The 21,744-nt window shown below is 39.6% G+C and overlaps 1 protein-coding gene across 2 annotated transcripts in view; it reads right to left on the reverse strand.

Moving 5' to 3' along the window:
* Window positions 1-21,744, reverse strand: part of Srek1 (splicing regulatory glutamic acid and lysine rich protein 1) — a 41,383-nt gene that overhangs the window by 4,274 nt on the left and 15,365 nt on the right. Inside the window, exons 1-9 of one of the 2 annotated variants that reach the window (XM_004671187.2) lie at window positions 17,888-18,011; window positions 17,487-17,602; window positions 15,221-15,385; window positions 14,912-15,090; window positions 13,571-13,701; window positions 12,672-12,786; window positions 7,823-7,942; window positions 7,144-7,476; window positions 676-771 (exon numbers count right to left, since the gene is read on the reverse strand). In XM_004671187.2, the coding sequence (XP_004671244.1) occupies window positions 676-771; window positions 7,144-7,476; window positions 7,823-7,942; window positions 12,672-12,786; window positions 13,571-13,701; window positions 14,912-15,090; window positions 15,221-15,385; window positions 17,487-17,549 (1,202 nt within the window). In that variant the 5' untranslated portion in view covers window positions 17,550-17,602; window positions 17,888-18,011. Of the gene's footprint in view, window positions 1-675; window positions 772-7,143; window positions 7,477-7,822; window positions 7,943-12,671; window positions 12,787-13,570; window positions 13,702-14,911; window positions 15,091-15,220; window positions 15,386-17,486; window positions 17,603-17,887; window positions 18,012-21,744 lie in introns of those variants that run through there. The other variant, XM_045138928.1, reaches the window with a different exon arrangement.

The raw sequence follows: 21,744 nt of genomic DNA on the forward strand, positions 1-21,744 counted from the left end.
CATCTGGCTTTCATGGGTACTGGAAAACTGAACCTTGTTTTGCAGGTAAGTGCCTTAATCACTGAGCCATCTCTCCAGTCCAGAAGCAGTGTATTTAAACCCACTTAAGAAGTATTTATTTATTTGGGGGAATGGGCAAAAACAATGGGTATGCCAGGGCCTCTAACCACTGCAAACAATTCCAGATGCATGTGCCACCTTGGGCATTCAGCTTTACGTAGCTACTAGGGATCGAACCTGGGTACTTTAGCTTTGCTAGTAAGTGCCTTAACTGTTAAGCCATCTCTCCAGCCCTAAACCCACATTTTTTTGATGCATGTGGTGTATCCACACTTGGGAGGAGTGTAGATGAACGTCATGTACACAGGCAAGATAACATGAGGTGTCCTCCTATGCTGTCCCTGAGACAGAATCTGCGGTGCTGTTTTCAGTTAAGAGGAGCTGAGCAGCAGCAGCAGCAGCACTCCTCCTGCGCCCACACCCCTTAGCGCTGAGGGTACAGGCACGGGAAGCCATGGCTGAACTAACTCAGGTTCTCAAGCCTGCACAGCAAGCTTTCTGACCCACTGGGCCATCTCCCCGCTTGACAGAGAAAACGGAAAAACGGGACTGGAGAGAGGAATTTTTTCCTGTTTCCCACTTCCTCTTCAGTTCTTGCACATGCCAGCAACCTACCTCCTAGGGGATGGAGATCGAGATGATTTCCTTTTGACAGGTTTTGACGTTCTTGGTGACCTAGAAGAACTCTTGCTCCTCCTCCGCCGCCTTTCCCTAAAACCCAAAACAATGTCATCTTTAAAACGAAAAGAAAGAGCAATTCAACAATACAAAAAAAAAAAAAAAAATAATCGGATACTCCAGTGAGTGTACTCCCCAGAAATAGCTTGTTTCTTGTTTTGAGATTGGATCTTACCATGTAGCCCAAGATGACTTCCTGAGTGCTAACAGTATAGGCACAAACCAACATACCCAGCTTATATCTTCTTTTCTTTTTCTTTTATTTTTTGGGGGGAGAGAAGGGGACATAATAGGGGCCTCCAGCCACTGCAAACAAGCTGGAGACGCACGCGCCACCTTGTGCATCTGGCTTTATGTGGGAAGGAAATCAAACCCGGGTCCTTTAGCTTTGTCACCACTAAGCCACCTCTCCAGATCTAACGTATTCTCCACTGTTTGTTTAGCGTTGTCACCACTAAGCCACCTCTCCAGATCTAACGTATTCTCCACTGTTTGTTTAGCATTGTCACCACTAAGCCACCTCTCCAGATCTAACGTATTCTCCACTGTTTGAAGGGTCCTGTGGATTAAATCCAGAACCCCCACATGACAGTCAAGTGCTTCACCAGTGAGCTGCACCTCCAGCTCCTTTAGATCAGCTGAAGCTCCTGTAGAAATGTGTTCTACTGCTCCAGTTGTAAGTCAAACTGTGATAAAACCATCCCCTAAGATTGCATGAGAAAATAAAGCCAAAGCTTTTCTTTTTCCATTCTTGTTGTTTTGAATAGGGTCTCACTCTAGCCCAGGCTGACCTGGAATTCACTATGAAGTCTCAGGGTGGTCTCAAACTCACTGTGATCCTCCTACCCCTGCCTCCCGAGTGCTGGGGTTAAAGGTGTGTGCCACCACCACCGGCCTCTTTCTTTCTTTTTTATATTACCTACATATACACTACTGAGTTTTATTAAAACTATTTCTTGAGTAGAAAAAAATACTAATTATACTTCAGACTCAAGTTACATATGTCCTTAGCATCTAGAGTATGTTTTACTATCAGACCCTATGGTATCTAGCTCTATGGCATCTACCCAGCTCCTTGCTGCCTCACTACATATAATTTCCTAACAGTGACCAACTCTTCAACTCAAAGGTCAGGACTAGATGAGTCTAAAACAGGCCTTTAAACTATATATGTTGTTATATTAATTTAAACTTAAGTGTGTGTGTGTGTGTGTGTGTGTGTGTGTATGTAGATGTATGTGTGTATGTGTGTGTGTACACACACACACACACACATGCACATATTCAAAATCTGGGATTTAAATATAGCAAAGGAATAGATAATTGCCAATTTGTGTGTGGCTTTTTTTTTTCTCAAAACTTTTTGTTTCTTGAGGTAGGGTCTCACTCTAGCTCAGGCTGATCTAGAATTCACCATGTAGCCTCAGGGTGGCCTCGAACTCACGGCAATTGTTCTACCTCTGCCTCCCAGGTGCTGGGATTAAAGGCATGTGCCACCATGCCCAGTTCCAATTTGTTATTATCACAGACGATTATAGCCGGGTTCTGTGTGTGTATGTGTATACACCTACTTCTTTGCTAACCAATAATATATATGCTAAAAATGAGAGGCTAGGAAGAAAGGTCCTGTTGAGGTGAATAATGTGCTCAGAAGCCAAAGATTGTTATCAGAAAAAAATCCAGTGCTATGGGTAGGACACCTTCCAGTTGGCAAGGGAGGCCCCTGATGCCCTCAAAACATTATAGGTTGCCCACCAGAACTAGATGGTAAGACCCTATTGCTGAAGGCTCCACATACTTGGGCTGCAGATCACTGAGAAATCAAGCTGGAGCTGAGCTGGAAACCTCACTGACAAGCTGTCAGGATGCTGGAAAGAGCTATGCAGTAGACCCTGCAAGCTTTATGACTGGGCAACCAGGCCAACGTACCAACTGGTGCGCAATGGTGACATGTCTGTTATAGGGGAAACCAACTGGTCTCTGATTGGATTCTAGGCCCACTCCACAGGAGGGAACTCATGCCTGGAACTGAAAACCTATTCAACACCTATGGCTGGGGAGGTCATAAGCCCTTAGGAATGTTACTACTATTACTGCTGTCTGGTTAAATGGATATATTTATTGTGCCCACTAAACAGTACTCTAAATAGTTATGTTTATGCCCAACTATTAATGCTGCTCTTGATTAGAGAAGCTTCTCTTTTCAGATGATGGTGGCCATTGGAGTAACTAAAAACTCACCAAAGTACTGAGAAGTAACAGTTTAGCATTAAGTGAGACATCTCCCAAGGATCTGGGGCTATTGTGTAAGAGGTGGCAGAAAGAATATATGGGTCAAAGGCAGGGGAGGAGTGCTTACAATACTGTCTTCCAGACACAAAGTGGCCATGGTATTGATGACCTCGCAGTGGCTAATGCTACCTCTACAAGACCTACTTAATAGGAGGAAAAGAAATGAAGACATCAAAATGATAAAGAGACCAGTTGGAGAGAAAGGGATTCGGGTGAGGCAGGAGTTGAAAAGGGGAAAAGGGAAGGTGGTGGAAGGGGATTATAATCATGGTTATATTGTTTTTACTTATGGAAGCTGTTAAGAAAAGTTTTTGTTGGGCTGCAAGGCCACTGAGAAATCCTGCTGGAACTAAGCTGACAACCTCCTCCATGTAGACCAGCTGACAGAAAGCTGGAAGAAGCCATTCTACATGTAGTTCAATGGGAGAAAGAGATACCACCAGTGAAGATACTCAACAGTGGACGCTGCAAGCCTTACAATTGGTTAGCCAGGCCAAATGAGCTAACAATGCAATAGTGGCACATCTGTCATGGTGGAAACCAACTGCCCTCCAACGGGACTGGAGGCATGCTCTGTGGGAGGAACACATCCCTGATACTGAAAACTTAAAACAGAGGTAGTCATGTCTGGAAAAATGTATATAGAATGCTTATCAAACTGCCCAGTAAGCACTTCAGTTAATATTTATATGCTTATAGTAACGCTACTCTCACTTTGGGTAGAGAATCTTCTCTTTTCAGATGGCAGTGACCTTGGGATGACTCAGAAGGCATAGTGCTGGAAAGAAGGGACTGGAGCACTGAGCAACATCTCGATCACACCTTCCAAGGCTCAGGGTCTCCAATGCAGAAGAGGTGGCAGAAAGAATTTAAGAACCAAAGGAAGGGTAGGACTCCGAACGAACGTGCTCCCTCCAGACATAAAATGGCCTGGATATCCATGACCTCATAGTGCCTGACACTACCTACACAAGACCATCATAAGAAGAAAAGATCATGACATCAAAATAAAAGACTGACTGAGATGGGGAGTGGATATGATGGAGAATGGAATTGCAAAGGAGAAAGTTGGGGGGGTATTACCATGGGATATTTTTTTATAATCATGGAAAATGTTACCAAAAATTGAGAAAAAAATAAAACTTTAAATAAAAAAGAAGCTTAAAAAAAAAAAGGTCTAGGGCTCTTGCTCTCTCTCATCACTTGGGAACTTCCAGCTGTGGGTGAGTTTTTCCCTCAGTTGGACCTGAGCTGCCTCAGCTCAGGCTCAGGCCCAGCCGGAAGGGACCCTTAGCCCTTACTCTCCACATGGGTTCTTTGACCGCTCCAGCTCCTCGCGTGGAAGGAGCTCCTTGAACTTTTTTCTTTCCAAGCTCTTCCCCCCAGATCCCTATCTGGTCACATGAACTCCTAAGCGACACGTGGCCCAGATGGGCTCTTGGGCTACACGAGGTGTATTTCTCTTCTCCCCACTCTATCTCCTCTTACCTCCCAGACTTTCCCTTTCTGCACTACTGTGTAAAATCTGAATAAAATGTGGTATTTAAAAAAATAGTCTAGGGCCATGCCTCTAATACCAAGCACTCTGGAAGCTGAGGTAGGAGGATCATTTTCAGTTTTAGGCCATTCTTAAGACTACACGGGGAGTTCCAGGTCAACCTGTGCTAGAGTGAGACCCTACCTCAAATAAATAAATAAATAACAACAACACTACCTGGCCCAGTGACAGTGAGGCTAGGGGGCTTCAAAGGGTCTTTGGGCTGCCAGTTCTGCCTCTCCATCAGTGGCCCTCCATCCCACGACTCTAAGGGCCATCACAGCCACCAGGGAACACTAAATGAACAGCTCCAGCTAGAGTCCGCCTGGCCCAGTCTCAGAGCTGCCTGCTCACAATGGCGGCCATGCTCCCAGCAGGGAGGTACAGGGAGTAAGTGGGCAAGTGCACACAGAAGCAGTACTGCCTCATCCTACAGAGGGCCTGCAAGCCCTGGAAAGTTTGAAGGATAAAGGATATTGTTATGGCAGTAACTGCAGTGCCATACCACAGCAGCTGAGGACATGGGGTCACAGGAGAGACTCTATCGCCAGTATCTACCACCACCAGCAGCCCCTCTGCTCACTAGGAGGCAGGACAGAGCAAATGAAATGCTGCAGACTCTTCTTTGTCATCATCTGTGAAGGCAGATCCCGGGGTGGAGCCTAACATCTTCAGCTTCCCAGGGATGACAGACCCTTACAAACAGTGTTTAAGAGTGACAGACAGGAGGGCTGGAGAGATGGCTTGGCAGTTAAGCACTTGCCTGTGAAGCCTAAGGACCCCCAGTTCGAGGCTTGATTCCCCAGGACCCACGTTAGCTAGATGCACAAGGGGGCGCATGTGTCTGGAAGCCCTGGTGTGCCCATTCTCTCTCTCTCTCTCTCTCTCTTTCTCTGTCTGTTGCTCTCAAATAAATATACAAGGGGGTGCACGCATCTGGAGTTCGTTTGCAGTGGCTGGAGGCCCTGGCGCACCCATTCACTATCTCTACTTGCCTCTTTCTCTCTCTCTCTGTCGCTGTCAAATAAATAAATAAAAGTAAACAAAAAATTAAAAAAACAAATAAATAAAAAAGAGTGGCAGGAACCAAACTGTCCCCATTAAGCAAGAGCAATCATGGGAACCAAACTGCCACCCTTTCCAGACAAACACTCTGCAAAGAAAAGGGAGATGGTCCACTTAGTCCCAAACAGCTGTACTTGATTGGGGAGGGGAGAATCTCTAAGCATCCAAAGTTTCTTTGAAAATATAGATTAGTAAGCAATGTTGAAAATGAAAGTATAACGTAGACTTTTTCTGAGCAGACAGAACCTGAACCAGCAGGCTTTGCATCCAAGCACTTTTAACCAGCCCTTCTATCTTATTAAGTCAAAGGATGGTACCAAGATTAAAATAGACAGCCACAAACATTTTTTTAAAAAGGGAAGTATTCCTTTATCCGAAATTGTTTTCGTATAAAAGCCTCATTTACAATTCGCTACAAAATTGTGCTCAAATATTTTAAAATGACAGTTTAATACAGATAGGAGTTTCCACATATTTAGCTTTAATAACCCTGTAGAAGTCATTTTGTAGCTGTTCCTATGACAATGTATTGCCACCTGGTGGCAGTGTGTCTAGTTAAGTGGAAAGAAAAGTTCTTAAGGGAGAAAAATACAATCCTTAAGTCAACAAAGAAAGAAAAGAGGGGCGGCAGAGATGGCTTAGTGGTTAAGGTGCTTGCCTGCAAAGCCAAAGGACCCAGGTTCAATTCCCCAGGACCCATGTAAGCCACATGCACAAGATGGCACATATGTCTGGAGTTTGTTTGCAATGGCTGGAGGTCCTGGAATACTGAGTGCTGAATCTCTCTCTCTCAAATAAATAAAAATAAAATATAAAAAAAAAGGAGAAGCGGGCTGGAGAGATGGCTTAGCGGTTAAGCGCTTGCCTGTGAAGCCTAAGGACCCCGGTTCGAGGCTCGGTTCCCCAGGTCCCATGTTAGCCAGATGCGCAAGGGGGCGCACGCGTCTGGAGTTCATTTGCAGAGGCTGGAAGCCCTGGCGCGCCCATTCTCTCTCTCTCCTTCTATCTGTCTTTCTCTCTGTGTCTGTCACTCTCAAATAAATAAATAAATAAATATATATATATATAATAAATATATATATATTAAAAAAAAGGAGAAGCAAAAATTAAATGCCACTTAACAGAGGTAAAACATTAATTTAAATGACAGAAAAAACTAACAATACAACTTTAGAAATCATATTGCCTGTCAAAATTTACCATACCATTTCAAAGAAGCCTTAAAAGGTCAATTATCTTTTATGGAAAAATTTATGTAGGAATTTTAAAAATACTTTCCCCTGACATCCCATCCTCCAAGAAAATAGCAACAAAACAATAACAATTACCCATATGTACATAATGTATTATGAAAGAGAAGTAAATCTTTTCAAATCTCTCACCCAGAACAGTCAATACTGAGCTGGAGGAATGCTCACACTGAAATGGGGGCAATGTTCTGATATTATTGCACTGGGTCCACTCACATAAAAATGTATTGATTTGGTTAAAAAGGTGAAGTATTATCAAACCTGCTGGTACTACGAGATCTTCTCGATGCATTGTAACTTCTGGGTGGTGTCCTGGTTTTTTTATCCTTCTTCCTTTTATCATCTATCTCTTTGGATCTGTCCTTGTCTTTGTCCTGCTCCTTTTCCTTCTCTTTGTCTCGCTCTCTCTCTCTGTCCTTTTCTCGATCCTTTTCTCGTTCTTTTTCCCGGTCTTTGTCTTTGTTTTTGCCCCGTTCCTTTTCTTTTTCACGTTCTTTTTCCCTCTCTCTCTCTTTTTCCCTTTCCTTTTCTCTATCTTTCTCCTTCACTCTTTCCTTTTCCTTGGTCTTTTCTCGTGTATCTTTTCTCTTGTCCCTTGAAAAACAAACAAAAATAAATTTATAACTAAAATAATCATATCCTACAAAAGAATGACCACACCCCCCCTTCTCCAACAATAAGCAACACAAAACAATTTGCAATGGTTCCACACATCACATATAAACTTCCATGTATCTCAGGGGTGCATGAAGCTACTAAGTGAAGCAATTGCTAGATAAGCTGCATCATACTGACCGTGAGATTCAAATCAGTAGCAATCAATAGTAATCCTTGACTACTAACTCAACTGTAAAAAGTTATATTTCCCTCAAGCTAAGCCTAATCCACAACAATTTTCAACAAGTAAAACCAACAACAAAATAATTTCTTTAAAATTCACCGTGAATGTGAGCGACTCCTTGACTTCCTCCTCTCCCTTGACTTAGAGCGTTTTTTGTGTGGGCTCTTAGATCTATGTCTGTCTTTCTGTCTTGAGCACGACCTGTTATGGGATCTACTCCTGAAGAAAACAAATCGTTAAAGAAATCAAAACCTGTCCTTAGAATTTCAATATAATTTTCCAATAAGAGAACTTAAAAATCTAGCCTCAACAGTTTTTATCAGTTTAACATCTGCCTTATATATACTTTAATTACAATACCAGAAATTAAATTTACCCACTGAAAATTTTATTAGCGATTTCATTAACAACTCTAAAGTTTTCTTCCTTTATTTTTTTTTTTTAGAGGTAAGCTCTTGATCTAGCCCCTACCAAAGAAAGGCATGCACCCCCATGCCCCACCCAAAAGTTATTTTCTATGCCAGACTTAATATTTTTAGGAACTGCCTTTCTTTTTCATCAAATTATTATATGCCTCAAATTTAAGGGTTTTCCCCTTGACCCGAGTTTTCACACCACAAACTTTAATTCTTGGCTTGTTTGTAAGGGTTGTGATCATCTGGGCGGGAAGAATCACGGTTGCATGTCAACAGTTTCTGTAGTGTCTATGTACCATATTTGCTGTACCGTTCGTTAAGAATGCATGAAGAAGCAGTACCAATGACAACGATAGTGTAACAAGAAAAGACTTGTTACACACAAGGAGGAAAAACCAGATAAAATTAAATGCTAATTTTGCAATGCCATGATTGTATAGCTGTAATCACAGTTACTAAAAGAAATCTTCACTACTGTTTTTCCAGGAAAAACAACTATTATTTCAATACTGTTCATTCCCTTAATCCAACTGAAATAGTTGTAGGATTTTGTTTTGTTTTTTCTTTGTCAAGGCAGGGTCTCACTCTAGTCCAGGCTGACCTAGAACTCACTCTGTAGCCCAAAGCTGGACTCAAACTCATGGCAATCTTCCTACCTCAACCCAAGTACTGGGATGAAAGATGTCTGCGACCAAGCCCGCCACAATCATTTTTTCCCATGAACTATCTTAATAAGCACTATTTATTAAAATATTAACAAAATAGGGTTGGAGCTGTACCTCAGCAGTAGAAGCTTTATGCAAAGCCTTGAGTCTGATTCTCAACCAATATGAGGAGGGGAAGAACATGAATAAAGAGTTATCTGCCTCTGGAGGTCAGAGAGAAAGCCCTATCTATACATCTGTGACTTTTCATCTATAGCTGCACTAAGAACCACACCTATGGTCTCCCATGGTTGTCACAAGAGTCAGTCAGATGATATACGTAAACTGCTTTTCAGTTTCTGGCAGAATAAATGCTTAAAATTAACATAAATGTAAATTTTAAATTATATTCATTCATTCATTCATTCATTCATGCATTCATTCCAAAGAGGCCAAGTGAACTTTATACAAGTATGCTTTATATAACTAAAATACATCTTAACGATCATGTTTTAATGAACTAAATTGGAACAAATACCTACCAAATAAGCACCATGTTTGAGATATGCCATGAAACCACAAACACCCAGATAATACGCAACTACGAATTCATACTTCTTAAGCACATTTTCATACAGCCAAAATTTGTTTCCATGTAACTATTTTTCAACTGCTTGTGTAAAATACTGAGTCAAAAATATTTTAAAAAAGAAACAGTAACTTACCCTGATGTCGCATCAATGGTCATTTGTAAATCAGCTGCTTTCCATTAAAATACTATAAAATGTCTTACAGTTCCTACGCTGATCTGTAAAGGTTATTTAACTCAAGAAAACAAAACAATCACAGTCCTGCCGTCTTCTCTAACGCTGCCTCCCTGAACACACAAGGACTAGCGCATCTCCTGTATGCTAGTCACAGTCACAGAAACCCCTTCTCCTATCAGAAAGGAGGGAGAGAGCGAGGAGGAGGAGGGGCCAGGGGAAATACAAGTGTCATTACTCCTTTTAATTGTCACACGGTAACTGTACGAATTTGTGAGGTCCAGTGCAGTGATCAAATTCAAGAGTAATTTGGCATTATCATTTCTTCAGAACTCCTCTCTTCTAGTTTGTTGTAAAATGTATCAAACTGTTATCAACTGCAGTTGACAACTACCCTACCCTGCCAGAGAACTCCTTGTCCTATCTAACTGTACACGAATGCATCATCTAACCTCTTCTGTTCCCCTTCCTCCAGTCGTTTTAGGAGAGCAACTTTTCTAGCTCTCACATGGGATTCATTTTCTGCTTGGGAAAGCAAAGCTCTAGAAACATCAGAAGCAACAACAGGAGGCCCTAATAACACACGTTACCTCCACCGAGGGAAGGAGAGCCAAGAAAGGCCTTATCCTATCTCTGACTTCTGGGCTTAGGTGGTTTCTTCAAGGTTAATATCCTTAAGTCTTATATACACACACATACAGTCCTAAAAATCAAAACTCTTTAATGTGGGTAGTGGTTAAAGTGGGTGTCTCTCATAATTTCAAAAAGTACATAAAGCTTCACAAACTGTCAAGGAGATGGATGTTAATCAGTAAGCTTTAGATCTGATCAACCTTGGAGCTTGGCTCTCCCTTATAAATCACCCCTCAAAACCGCATTCACACTGCTGGCCTTCCGTTTTTCTCAGTGTTGTTTTACACTTCACTGACCTCCCTGGCCATCACCTATCGTGTCAACATGAAGTGTGCCCCTCGCCTCACACTGCTCTTCTGTTCACTTTCCTCTCCAATTCCGGCACTTCCTAGACTGCCTTATTCCTTCCATCAAACAAGTGTCTGCTTTCTTGTTTGTTCTTCAGACATGGTATTCTTGCTGCTATGTAGCTCTGGCTGGCCTGGTACCACTATGCAGCTAAGCTGGCCTTGAACTTGAGGCACTTCACTTGATTGTAAACTTGCCTTACTAATAACGAGTTGGAGACAACTGCAAACTAAGAATTATACAGAAGCAACTAACACACTATAACAGAGGTTGCCAGAATCAAAGACAGAGCATCCTGTTTTCCTGTCTCATTCTCTGAATCTCAGTCACCCCAGAGAAGCGGCTAGACTGAGCCTGCTGGTGCAGTGAGCCTCTGGCCTTCCCTCAAGCTCTTGTCCTTTCATCCCACACGTGCACACACGCATGCACAGAGCACCCTCACAGCAATGAGGACTCACCATCATTTCAACAGCCCAGCCCCTTCTACATCTTAAGATGAAACTCCTCTTTTAGGCACAATTCTTAAGGGAGTTCCAATCAAGACATATACTAAGTTTATACTTTGAGGTATCCTTTGCACCAAACACAATGAAAGATAAATTAAAATGCTAACACTAGAACCAAAAATAGGACAAGCAGAATGTAACAGGAATATACTGGAGCCCAGCCTACTAATTACTGTGAGGAGTTTCCGGTGCAAGAGCCGAGAAGTAAGTATCTTACCAGCAAGACCAAGGATTCTGTGCTCTTGCTGACACAGAATACTAGAGAGAGAACAGTTTAATACAGGATGTAGGTAGTATGCCCCACGCCCAGAATGGACTAGAAAAAAAACAAAAAGGATGCTACTTGAACAACCATTTCAGCCACTAAATGTGCTCTGCTTTCTTAAAAAAAAAAAAAAAAAAAAAAAAGCCAGGCACTTAGGAGGCAGAGGCAGGAGGATCGCCATGAGTTTGAAGCCATCCTGAGACCAGGTCAACCTGGGCTGGAGTGAAAACCTATCTCGAAAAACAAAACAAAACAAAGACGATGACAACTGAGAGCAGCTTTACCACCTCCATCTACAAACTTCTATGTAGAGCTTCCATGTACAAAGTAGTTTACGGAAAAGTAAGAGAACACTTAAGATAGAAAAAAACCTTCTGAAACTGGAGAGTACTTGGAATATTAAGAATTATATACTAGAGAGATGGCTCAGCAGTTAAGACACTTGCCCCCAGAGCCTAACAACCTGAGTTGGATTCCCCAGTACCCACATAAAGCCAGATGCACAAAGTGACATGTGCATCTGGAGTCAGCCTGTAGTAGCTGGAGGCCCTGGCACACTCGTTCTCTCTCTCTCTGCTTGCAAATATACAAATAAAAATATTGAAAATAAAAGAATAATAAGGGCTAGAGAGATGGCTTAGCAGTTAAGGTACTTGCCTGCAAAGCCCAAGGACCTGGATTTGATTCCCCAGAACCCATGTAAGCCAGATGTACAAGGTGGCGCATGCTTCTGGACTTCATTTGCACTGGCTCGCCCTTTCTATCGCCAATAAATATATGTAATTCTTGGTTTTCCAAGGTAGGATCTCCCTCTAGCCCAGGATGAGCTGGAATTCACTATGTAGTCTCAGGGTGGCCTCAAACTCATGGTTATCCTCCTACCTATGCCTTCTGGGTACTGGGATTAAAGGCATGTGCCACCATGCCCAGCTAAATAATTATTTTTTAAAAAGTATAGAGACTGGGGAAGTGGCTCAGAGATTCAAGGCACTTACTTGCAAAAACTTGTCAGCCTGGACTCAATTTCAAAGAACCCGTATAAAACCCAGATGCAAGAAGGGGTACAGATGCCTGGTGTTCATTTGCAGCAATGAGACCCTTGTGGGTACACGCGCGCGCGCGCACACACACACACACACACACACACACACACACACACACACAGTTTTAAAATCAGATATAAATTAGACAAAATTTCATTCTTTAACTACAGTACTATCATCAGAACAATACTTAACAGCAACAGTAACTTAATGTTCCAGATGAACACTAATGACATTTCTATATTCTGATATTTTGACAAAAATTCCTGATATGCATCTCACCTATTTTAAGCACAAAACTAAAAACTGAACATGACAGAAATTCTCACCTGTGTTTTGACTGTGATCTTTTCCTTCGAGAATGGGATTTTGAGCTAGACCTGGACTTTGAACGAGTATGGGAACGAGATCGACCGCCTTTTCTTTCATTGCTCTTTCCAGACTCTGGGAGGAAAAAACCACTTTGCAGTGTAAGCTCAGAACAATGAAAGATCCCAGTTAATAATTAGGCACAAGTGGAATGTACCACATTAAGTGCAAGGGGCCTACTCTCTGCACATCCTCCTCCTGTGCAATTATCCTTCAGAAACATCCAAGAAAGTCATTGCATAAACTCGTTGAGTGCAGCCACCCTGCAGCAGTACATATAAACCAGATGATTATAAACAGCTGTTCGTAATACTGTGTTGCTGCCATAATGTACGATTAAAACATGTCTGTAATTCTTACAACAGTGATGTTAAACTCTTCCTCTATATTGTTAGAATTGAAGCTTAAATTCCAAGTGTTAACTTAGAACATCTGATCAAACATAAACAGCTTGAATATTTTAGATTGGATTATAAATTATTTTAAAACCCAAGAGTTTGAATAAGTGTTCCTTTAATTTGTTCAAACTATCTGTACCTTTCCTACATCAAACACTCTCTCTTTCTAGCTTTAAAACTTTGAGGGAAAGTAAACTAATTGTAACATTTTAAACATATTTACTTGCTTTTTAGCATCGGCAGAACAATTTTGTTAGTAAATCATAAAAACCTAATTCCATCAAGCTAATGTGCATTCAATTCAATATAATGGAAAAGATGGCTGTACTGAGTTTTCTTTCGGTTTCAGTCTTCTTACTCATAAAACAAAGGAACTGAGCATTCTAAATGGCTAAAATTCCTTCCAGTTCTGAGTCTGTGATCTGTAAACCATGACCTATGCAACAACGCTAGGACCTTACCTGGTTCAATAGCTGCTGAGATAAATGATTGAGCCTCGCGCACCCGCTTCATTACTTCTTCTAACTCCTTAGCTGCAGCCTGAGGTGTCATCTCAGGGGGTTTTACTATTGCATTGTTGGAGTGATTTATTCTAAATTGAAAATATTAGCAAATCACAAATACACACCACATTTCAAACATCAAACAAATGTTAATATATAATTTTATAAATTCGACACTATCTCATAAGCCTACTAAGAAATGATATAGCAAAATACAGAAAAACTCAAAGCAATCTCAAGAAATCCATGATTAATCTCTCATTCCCACCTATCATCACTTCCTGCTTTAAAAAAAGGCAAAAGAAAATGTAAATTCTAACCCTGTTCTTCAACAACCAAACAAGAACAAATGTTTTCCACATACCTTAGAATAAAATTAAACTGTTGATACCAGTATTAAAACCAATCACTTCTATTCTTAGATTTTAATATTTTGTTGATAACCTATGCCCTGGCAGGGTGACAGAAGCTAAACTTACTATGTGTAACATTTTATTCAACACTGCCCCATGTCCGAGTCAGACAGTTTTGAAAGCGGGTGGCATTGGATAAACATCCCCTAGGCAAGTGTGGCTACTCTGGCACACTTAAGTGAACTCAATATGTCTCTCTTTATCCCTTCAACACTCAAATGAGAACACAAAAAACATTTTCTGATCCTCTACAATGTCTCATCTTGAATATCGGAAAAGCTACATATCACATTATCTACAAACAAGAATATGAGATTTGAGCTGGAGGGATGGCTTAGCGATTAAGGCATTTGCCTGCAAAGCCAAAGGACCCACGTTTGATTCCCCAAGACCCACAGTAGCCAGATGCGCAAGTGTCTGGAGTTCGTTTACAGTGGCTGGAAGCCCTGGCGCACCCATTCTTTCTCTCCTTCTTTCTGATAAATAAATATTTTTAAAAATGTTTTAAAAAAAAGAATATGAGATTATCTTAAGTCACTGTGCCTGGTTTAAAACCTAAGTACTTAATATGATTTTTTTCTTGGATTTGGAATTTATCAAAACTCTCATTACTTACAAGTATTGTAGTTCAATCCACATGTTATTTGTCTAAAATCATATCACAAAATGTCTGACTAGTTAAAAAGTTTGTATGCTATACAAATAAATGTCTTCAAATATAGCTTTAGGAATTTAAGGGCTAAAATGTCCTCATTTCATTTATACTTCAGTCTTCCTTCACAAACTGCCAATTACTATTAAAAAGAAAGCTTTAATTACACACATTCATTAAAGGTTTTTTTTTTTTTTCCAAAATCATTAAAATTTCTTGTTGAGGATTTCTTACTTCAGTGGCCTGTCTCCAAACATAACTCCATTAAAAGCAAGGGCCCTTGGTACAGAATTTTGGTCTGCAAATTCCACAAAAGCAAACCGAGTTGGCTGAGTCTCATCACCTGCCATCCGCACAAACTTCACTTCTCCAACTTGTTTAAAAAATTCAAGTAGTTGATCAGCTGTCGTTGTCTGAGGAAGCAGAGTGACACTTTAATTGAGCACATCTTATCTTTTAAATTCAAGGTGAACATTATCAACTGACACAAGTTTAGGTAGAAGAAAAAATAAGTGCTACTTCCAGTGGTTTCCTCTAAGTTACCTGAGAATTCAAATTTCCAACATAGACTGTTCTCCTAATCTCATCAATTTTAGAAGGATCTACATTTCCCATGAGTGGTGGCTGTGGGATCTCTCCAAGTGTGGCAATGCTGGGGTCTAGTGCGGCTGCTGGTATAGCTCCCAAACTGCTAAGTGAAACACCAAGCTACAAACAAAGTAAATCAACAAATAAATACCACACAGTGACATTTTCCTATTAGTATTCAAAAATCACTATTCTGTAAGCTTGCAAGGGCTACAACTACACAGCATGAAGAAAATGAAGACGCCTCACTTTGAGCCACATGTATCTGATTCATTAAGACTGAGGTCACATTGTCTTAAAAGATAACATTTTCTTAACTACCTTATATTAATACCACTTTTACAACCAATACTAAAAATAAATAGCTGCTTCTTAAGGGGCAAGGTTGTAAGAATATTCCACAAATAGTGTTACTGGAAACAGAACCAATTTACCTAGAAAAAAGCAAAGGTTGAGTTCCTAGAACCTTCTAGTCATACTATTTGCATCAAGCATTAAGTATAGAATTTTCTTACATGTGTTTGTTTGAATGGCCTTAGTTAGAATTGTCATGTTGAGGACTGGAGAGATGACGTGGCAGTTAAGGCTTTTGACTGCAAAGCCAAAGGATCCCTGTTCAATTCTCCAGGACCCACGTAAGCCAGATGCACAAGGGCAGGGCATGCATCTGGAGTTCATTTACAGTGACTAGATGCCCTGGTGTGCCCATTCTCTCCCTCCCCCCACCCTCTTTCTCTTTCTCTTTCTGGGCTAAATAAAGACAGATCCCACCTCAGGGGGAGGGGAGGAAGAAATTAAATAATTCATTTGCAGCTACTGTTCTACCAGGTGGTAAAGGGAAATTGCCAGCATACACAAACTAAAGGTGAAATGGAAGCCGGGCGTGGTGGCGCACGCCTTTAATCCCAGCACTCGGGAGGCAGAGAGGTAGGAGGATCGCCATGAGTTCAAGGCCACCCTGAGACTACAGAGTTAATTCCAGGTCAGCCTGGACCAGAGTGAGACCCTACCTCGAAAAACCAAAAAAAAAAAATAAATAAATAAAGGTGAAATGGACAAAAAGCAAAGAAAACCAAAACCAGTGAGCTCTTCCTTGTGCTACTGTAGGAAAAGGACAAAAGTCCTTAAATAACCTGTAGATTATTAGTAAATCAGTCATCAGTACATGAGTGCAGAATCCATTATTTTTTAACAAACCACAAATACATGTGCCTCTTTAAAAAAAAAAAATCATTTGCATGGGATGAGGGGTGGGTAGGGTATCTTGGTGCTGCAAATAAATTTCTGGCTTTACATGAGTGGCTGGGGAACTAAATACAGGCCAGCAGGCTTTGCAAGCAAGCACCCTGAACTGCTGAGCTACCTCCCCAGCCCTGGAACATGTTATTTTTAATGTCAATGTGAACTAGAAGAGATAGATGATCTCAGAATTTAAAATCACAGGAGACATTAATTATTGTTTAAGTCTGCATTAAAAAATAGAAAAGTACTTTTACCATGTTTTCAATTTACTTTATTTTCTGTTATCAGTATCTCTAAGATACTTTTTTTCCATAATCAACAGAGTCATTTTTAAAATGGTTTTCATCCACCTGTACTGAAGTTGTCTTGAATTTCCAATTCACTGTACTACCTAGAATATTGTTATTTCAGCTGGGCATGCTAGAGGGAGGGGAGAAGATAGACTGGTTGCTAGCTCTTAAGAGAACCTGCCTACAAAGCCAAAAGACCCAGGGTCGATTCTCCAGAAGCCATATAAGCCAGATGTGCAAGGCACATGCATCTGGAGTTCCTGTGCAGTGGCTAGAGGCACTGACACATCCATTCGCTATCTGCCTAACCTCCCTCGCAAATATTTTTTTTAAGTTTTTTTTTTTGTTTTGTTTTTAATTAAATGGCTAGGTATGGTGGCTCATGCCTTTAGTCTCGGCACTTAGAAGGCAGAGACAGAAAAACTGCTGTGAGTTTAGAGAACAACCTGGAGTTATAGAGTGGATTCCAGGTCAGCCTGGGCTAGAGCAAGACCCTTGCCTCAAAAAAATCCCCCCCAAAATTATTTTGACTTTGGACCTGTTATATAATTGCTATCATTTTTGTGGAGAGAATTCATGTTTTATTTTTTCCCATGTTATCACTGATTTGTTGAAACAGTGAGATTTGTTTAAACCTTGAGAACTCACAGTCAGTGTCTGCCCCTTTCATATGGGTTTGTAGTACTTACTGTGGTCAAGGGGTTGGGCGTTGGTATGGGAAGCAACCCTGCACCAGGCATCAGACTTGTCATGGTGGGAGCAGGAGCCAATAAAGAGAGGGCTTTGGATTCTTCTGGGATTTTACCTGCAGAGGCAAGTTTCAAACATTATGGAAAGCAGAAACACCACACCAACTTTACACTATGATTTTACAATTACCCTTGCACTTAAAAAATAATAACAATAAATGAATCTATCTATCAGATCCATATAAAAAACAAATAAGAACATAAGTCTTTCCTTTTATCCTGCTCTATTAGGAAAAATAAAAGTGAGCAAAACTTCAAAGACTAACAATCTCATTAATGGAATATTATTTTAAAAACTGAATAATGTAGACAATTATTTAACACTTTGAGCTATGGGTCACCTGTACTGGAAACTTAATGTTCATGAACCAAACGATATCAAGCATGGACGCTTTCCCAGGACGGTGTTTTCGCGGTGATCGAAAGTTGTGTTACACATGACAACCGTTCGTGTTGGCTGCATCACTAATAGCACACAGAACATCAGATACAGAAAAGAAGAACATTTTTTAAAGTTTAATCCCCAGAAATGGCAAATAACCAAATTAGTCAAAAAAAAGAAAAGAAAAAGAAAAAAAACAAATATGTGCGAATTGAACTCTTGTTCCATAATGAGTGCTTCTATTCTGAAACTACCTACTTGTGATGCAAACAATTCCAATAACCCTCCAGAAGACTCCAATTGCAAATAAGAAACAAAAAACCTGATCATGTAATCAGCTTCAATTTAAAAAGAAGCCAGTGCCTGTCCTATTAATAAGGCATCTCATCAACATCATTAAAAAGGATCTGATCCCAAAGATGCCTTAGGGAATTCCTAAATGGGTGAGAATAACTTAAAATTTTTCCTCATCTCAGGAAACTTCTTAAAATATGAACTCTTATATCTCATTTGTATATACTTATCTGCAGTGGACTAGTTAATGCTTAAAGGTCGGTTATGATTGTTACATATACTAACAATACTATTAAATAATTCTGGAAACTAAGGAAAAATTGCATGCAACTTGAAAAAATTTACTTTGAAATAAAATTAATTTGGTATACTTCAACTTTTACTTTATCTACTTAGCAAAAACATATTTCTTAAAGGTGATTTATGTAGATATATTTAGAATTCATGTAGTAATTAGCTATCCATTTCTATTATGAACTCATCCAAATTTTAAAGCTGCATTAAAAAATCATACTAAGCTGGAATATATGTAACAAATTTTCAAAGGAATAATGCCTAGTTTCAGTGGTAAGAATCCCACTTTAAACAACCAGATGCACAGAGCTAAGTCTGTACACAATACTATCTGAAAAAAATCTCTAAACATGGATGGAATTCAAGCTGGATTTTTAAATCTGCTTTAAATAATGGTTACATATTATCTATAGGAACAGAATAAAACTACAGTGGCAATTTTGGCAAATGCCTACACTCTAGGTTTGAACACATAAATTTATATTTAATTTTGAAAAGTTATTTTATTCTGTCAATATAAATTCTGGAGAACAAATTCCTTAACATGCATAAAGATAAACAAGGTAGACCTTACGGAAGATATCAAGTAACAATAGACTACTGTATATGTATTAATTATTAGCATTAACATATATATCTACCACATATATACTATATTATTTATATTGGTATTGCATTCATTTTATCTGTTACAAATAGATGCTATTTGTAAAAGGTTTAAACCTGAACACCTTTGATAAATCCACTGTAGTCTTGAGGTGTAAACCCTGTGCTTCATTGTCCTAATTTATATATGTAAAAATATGAATTCCAATCTAATAATGTGCCAAATTTGGAATTATTTGGCAATAAATAGAGCAAATTACCCACACTTATCAAGAGACTATACAAACAAAAAAGGGATTCAACATAGGCCAAAAGTTGACTTCGTAGGCTTATTAAGTCTCAGTTCTATCAGTAGCTGTCAAATGCTCACAGCCTCTCATGACAATAACCTCCTAGCAATCAGTAAAACACCACAGGCTCACTATGATTTTGTGATTGTACTAAAGGCACTTTTGGAAAAAAGTTCCATTGCTAATTTCCAAAACATAATTCTATCAAATTTATTCTTTCTGTGGTTTTATTTTTCTTGCGGTAGGGTCTCACTCTATCCCAGGCTGACCTGGAACTCACTCTGTAGCCCCAGGCTGGCCTTGAACTCACACAGTGATCCTCCTACCTCTGCCTCCCCAGTGCTGGGATTAAAGGTGTGCACCACCACACCCGGCTTTCAAATTTATTCTTTAAAAAAGCATTTGACATTTTCTCCAAACCACTCTTCAAAGAAAATGGAGACAAACATCTCTCACTATGACTCCTAACTCAAAAGCCACTGAAGAGCTAGTAACCCTCATCAAAGTTTCAACAAAAATTCTATCAAATTAAAAAAAAAAAAAGCATGCAAATAAAGAGTCAATAGTTTCTCCATTCCCCACATAGGCAACAAAAGGCTTCATAAGACAAGGGAAAAGGTTGTAAAATGAATACCATCTTAATAGTGAAAGGCCCTTCCCCTACCTCCAGAATGTTCAAAGAAGTGCACTGTTTTCTTGATGATTTTATATGCCTACAGTTCTGGGGGAAGGATGAAGCTTAGAAGCCATCAGCTGGTTTCTATGAGAGATGTACACTTGGAAAAAAAAAAAAAACCTACAAAAATGTTGCACTGAGACCAGATTTGTGTTCCTAAGATTCTTACAAGTGTTTTAATGTTCCAAGAACAAATGTACCTTGATAAGTCTAGAAACAGCAATTCAAAATACACTAAACTTGTCACAATACTCTAGTCTAACTTACTGAACAAAAATTTAGTTTACTTAAGGTTTCGCTGTTAATCATCTCCCAATATAATCTGCAACACATTATGAACTCTTAATGGAATACCATTTACAAAGAACTGGAAAACCAGCTCACAAGTTAAAGTGAAAGAGATTTAACAAAACAAAAACAGAAACAAAAAAAAAAGGGACAAAATAAAAAGAAATGAAAGTAAAACAATAAAAAAACAGAGACAGGGCGTCCATCTTCTGCGGTTCAGACTCCGATTTCATTTCCCCAATGAAGGATTCACTTGGCGGCAGGTTTAGTGGCATGGCAAACAGTGCCTAACTCAGGCAAGTGTAAACAGGTCTGCCTTGGCCAGTCTAGTCATCTAATAATGCACAAATATCACATAGAGAAAACATACAAAACCAAATTAATAGTCAAAATCCATCTACCAGAAAATGTGGACATAAAGTTAAGACTGATGATTAAGCTGACACCTTTGTTATGTTTAACCTTATCTTCTCTAAGTGTTAACATTTATAAAAAAATCTGAAATGTACGCAACAAAAAGAGGTCATATTTAGACAAGTATAATGAAAGTATATTTTATTTTGAAATGGCATGTTTTATTAACAATAATTACTGTTTAATAGGTATGAACCCACTGCACATCAAACATCACTTTTAACATCTTAGTATCTTCTCACATTACTATCTGAACTAAAACACGGCAAACTGAAAAGCTCTTACGAACATTTTCTTTTATGGTCTTTCTCATTCCTGTCAGATGCTGCTTCTACGACACAGGACAGATGCAGTGCGTGGGTCGAGCGCCCACAGCACCACAGCACCCCTGCTCTTGCAGGCTCCTCTATCAGCACCTTCCCTGGCTTTATTTCAAATCCTTTCTGATATCTGCCTTATTTCTGTTGGCAGTGCATACAGCCAGACTTTAACAGCTGTGAAATCCTCAGGCTCCATAAAGTTATCACCTATATTTAACTACTAAAAAATGGGCACCAACAATCATTTTCTAGTACCAGTTATTTAACAGGCTAGTTTTGATATGTTCACTTTATTTACAACTAAACTGTAATAAAAGCATGCTGAAATTTGCATATACACAAAAGGTAAAATTTTATCTCAAATAGGGAGTTTTAAAAATATCTTAAGACCTATAACTGAATGTTCTTTTATTCATCTCTAACAGGTAAACCATAAAAGGAACTTTTTCATGCCCATAACCTTGAGTATTTATGATTAATCAAAGTTAGGGATTCTCTGATAGATTAATCTATGGGAACACAGCAAGGTTCCAACAATGATTTAAATTCTTCCAATTCAGTAATGACCTAACTGTGCCACTGGTGGTATAATTACCTGGCACCATACTCCAATTTAATAAACCTACATTATAAA

The sequence above is a fragment of the Jaculus jaculus genome, chromosome 20 (genome assembly GCF_020740685.1).
Source record: "Jaculus jaculus isolate mJacJac1 chromosome 20, mJacJac1.mat.Y.cur, whole genome shotgun sequence".
In the NCBI taxonomy this organism is placed as follows: Eukaryota; Metazoa; Chordata; class Mammalia; order Rodentia; family Dipodidae; genus Jaculus; species Jaculus jaculus.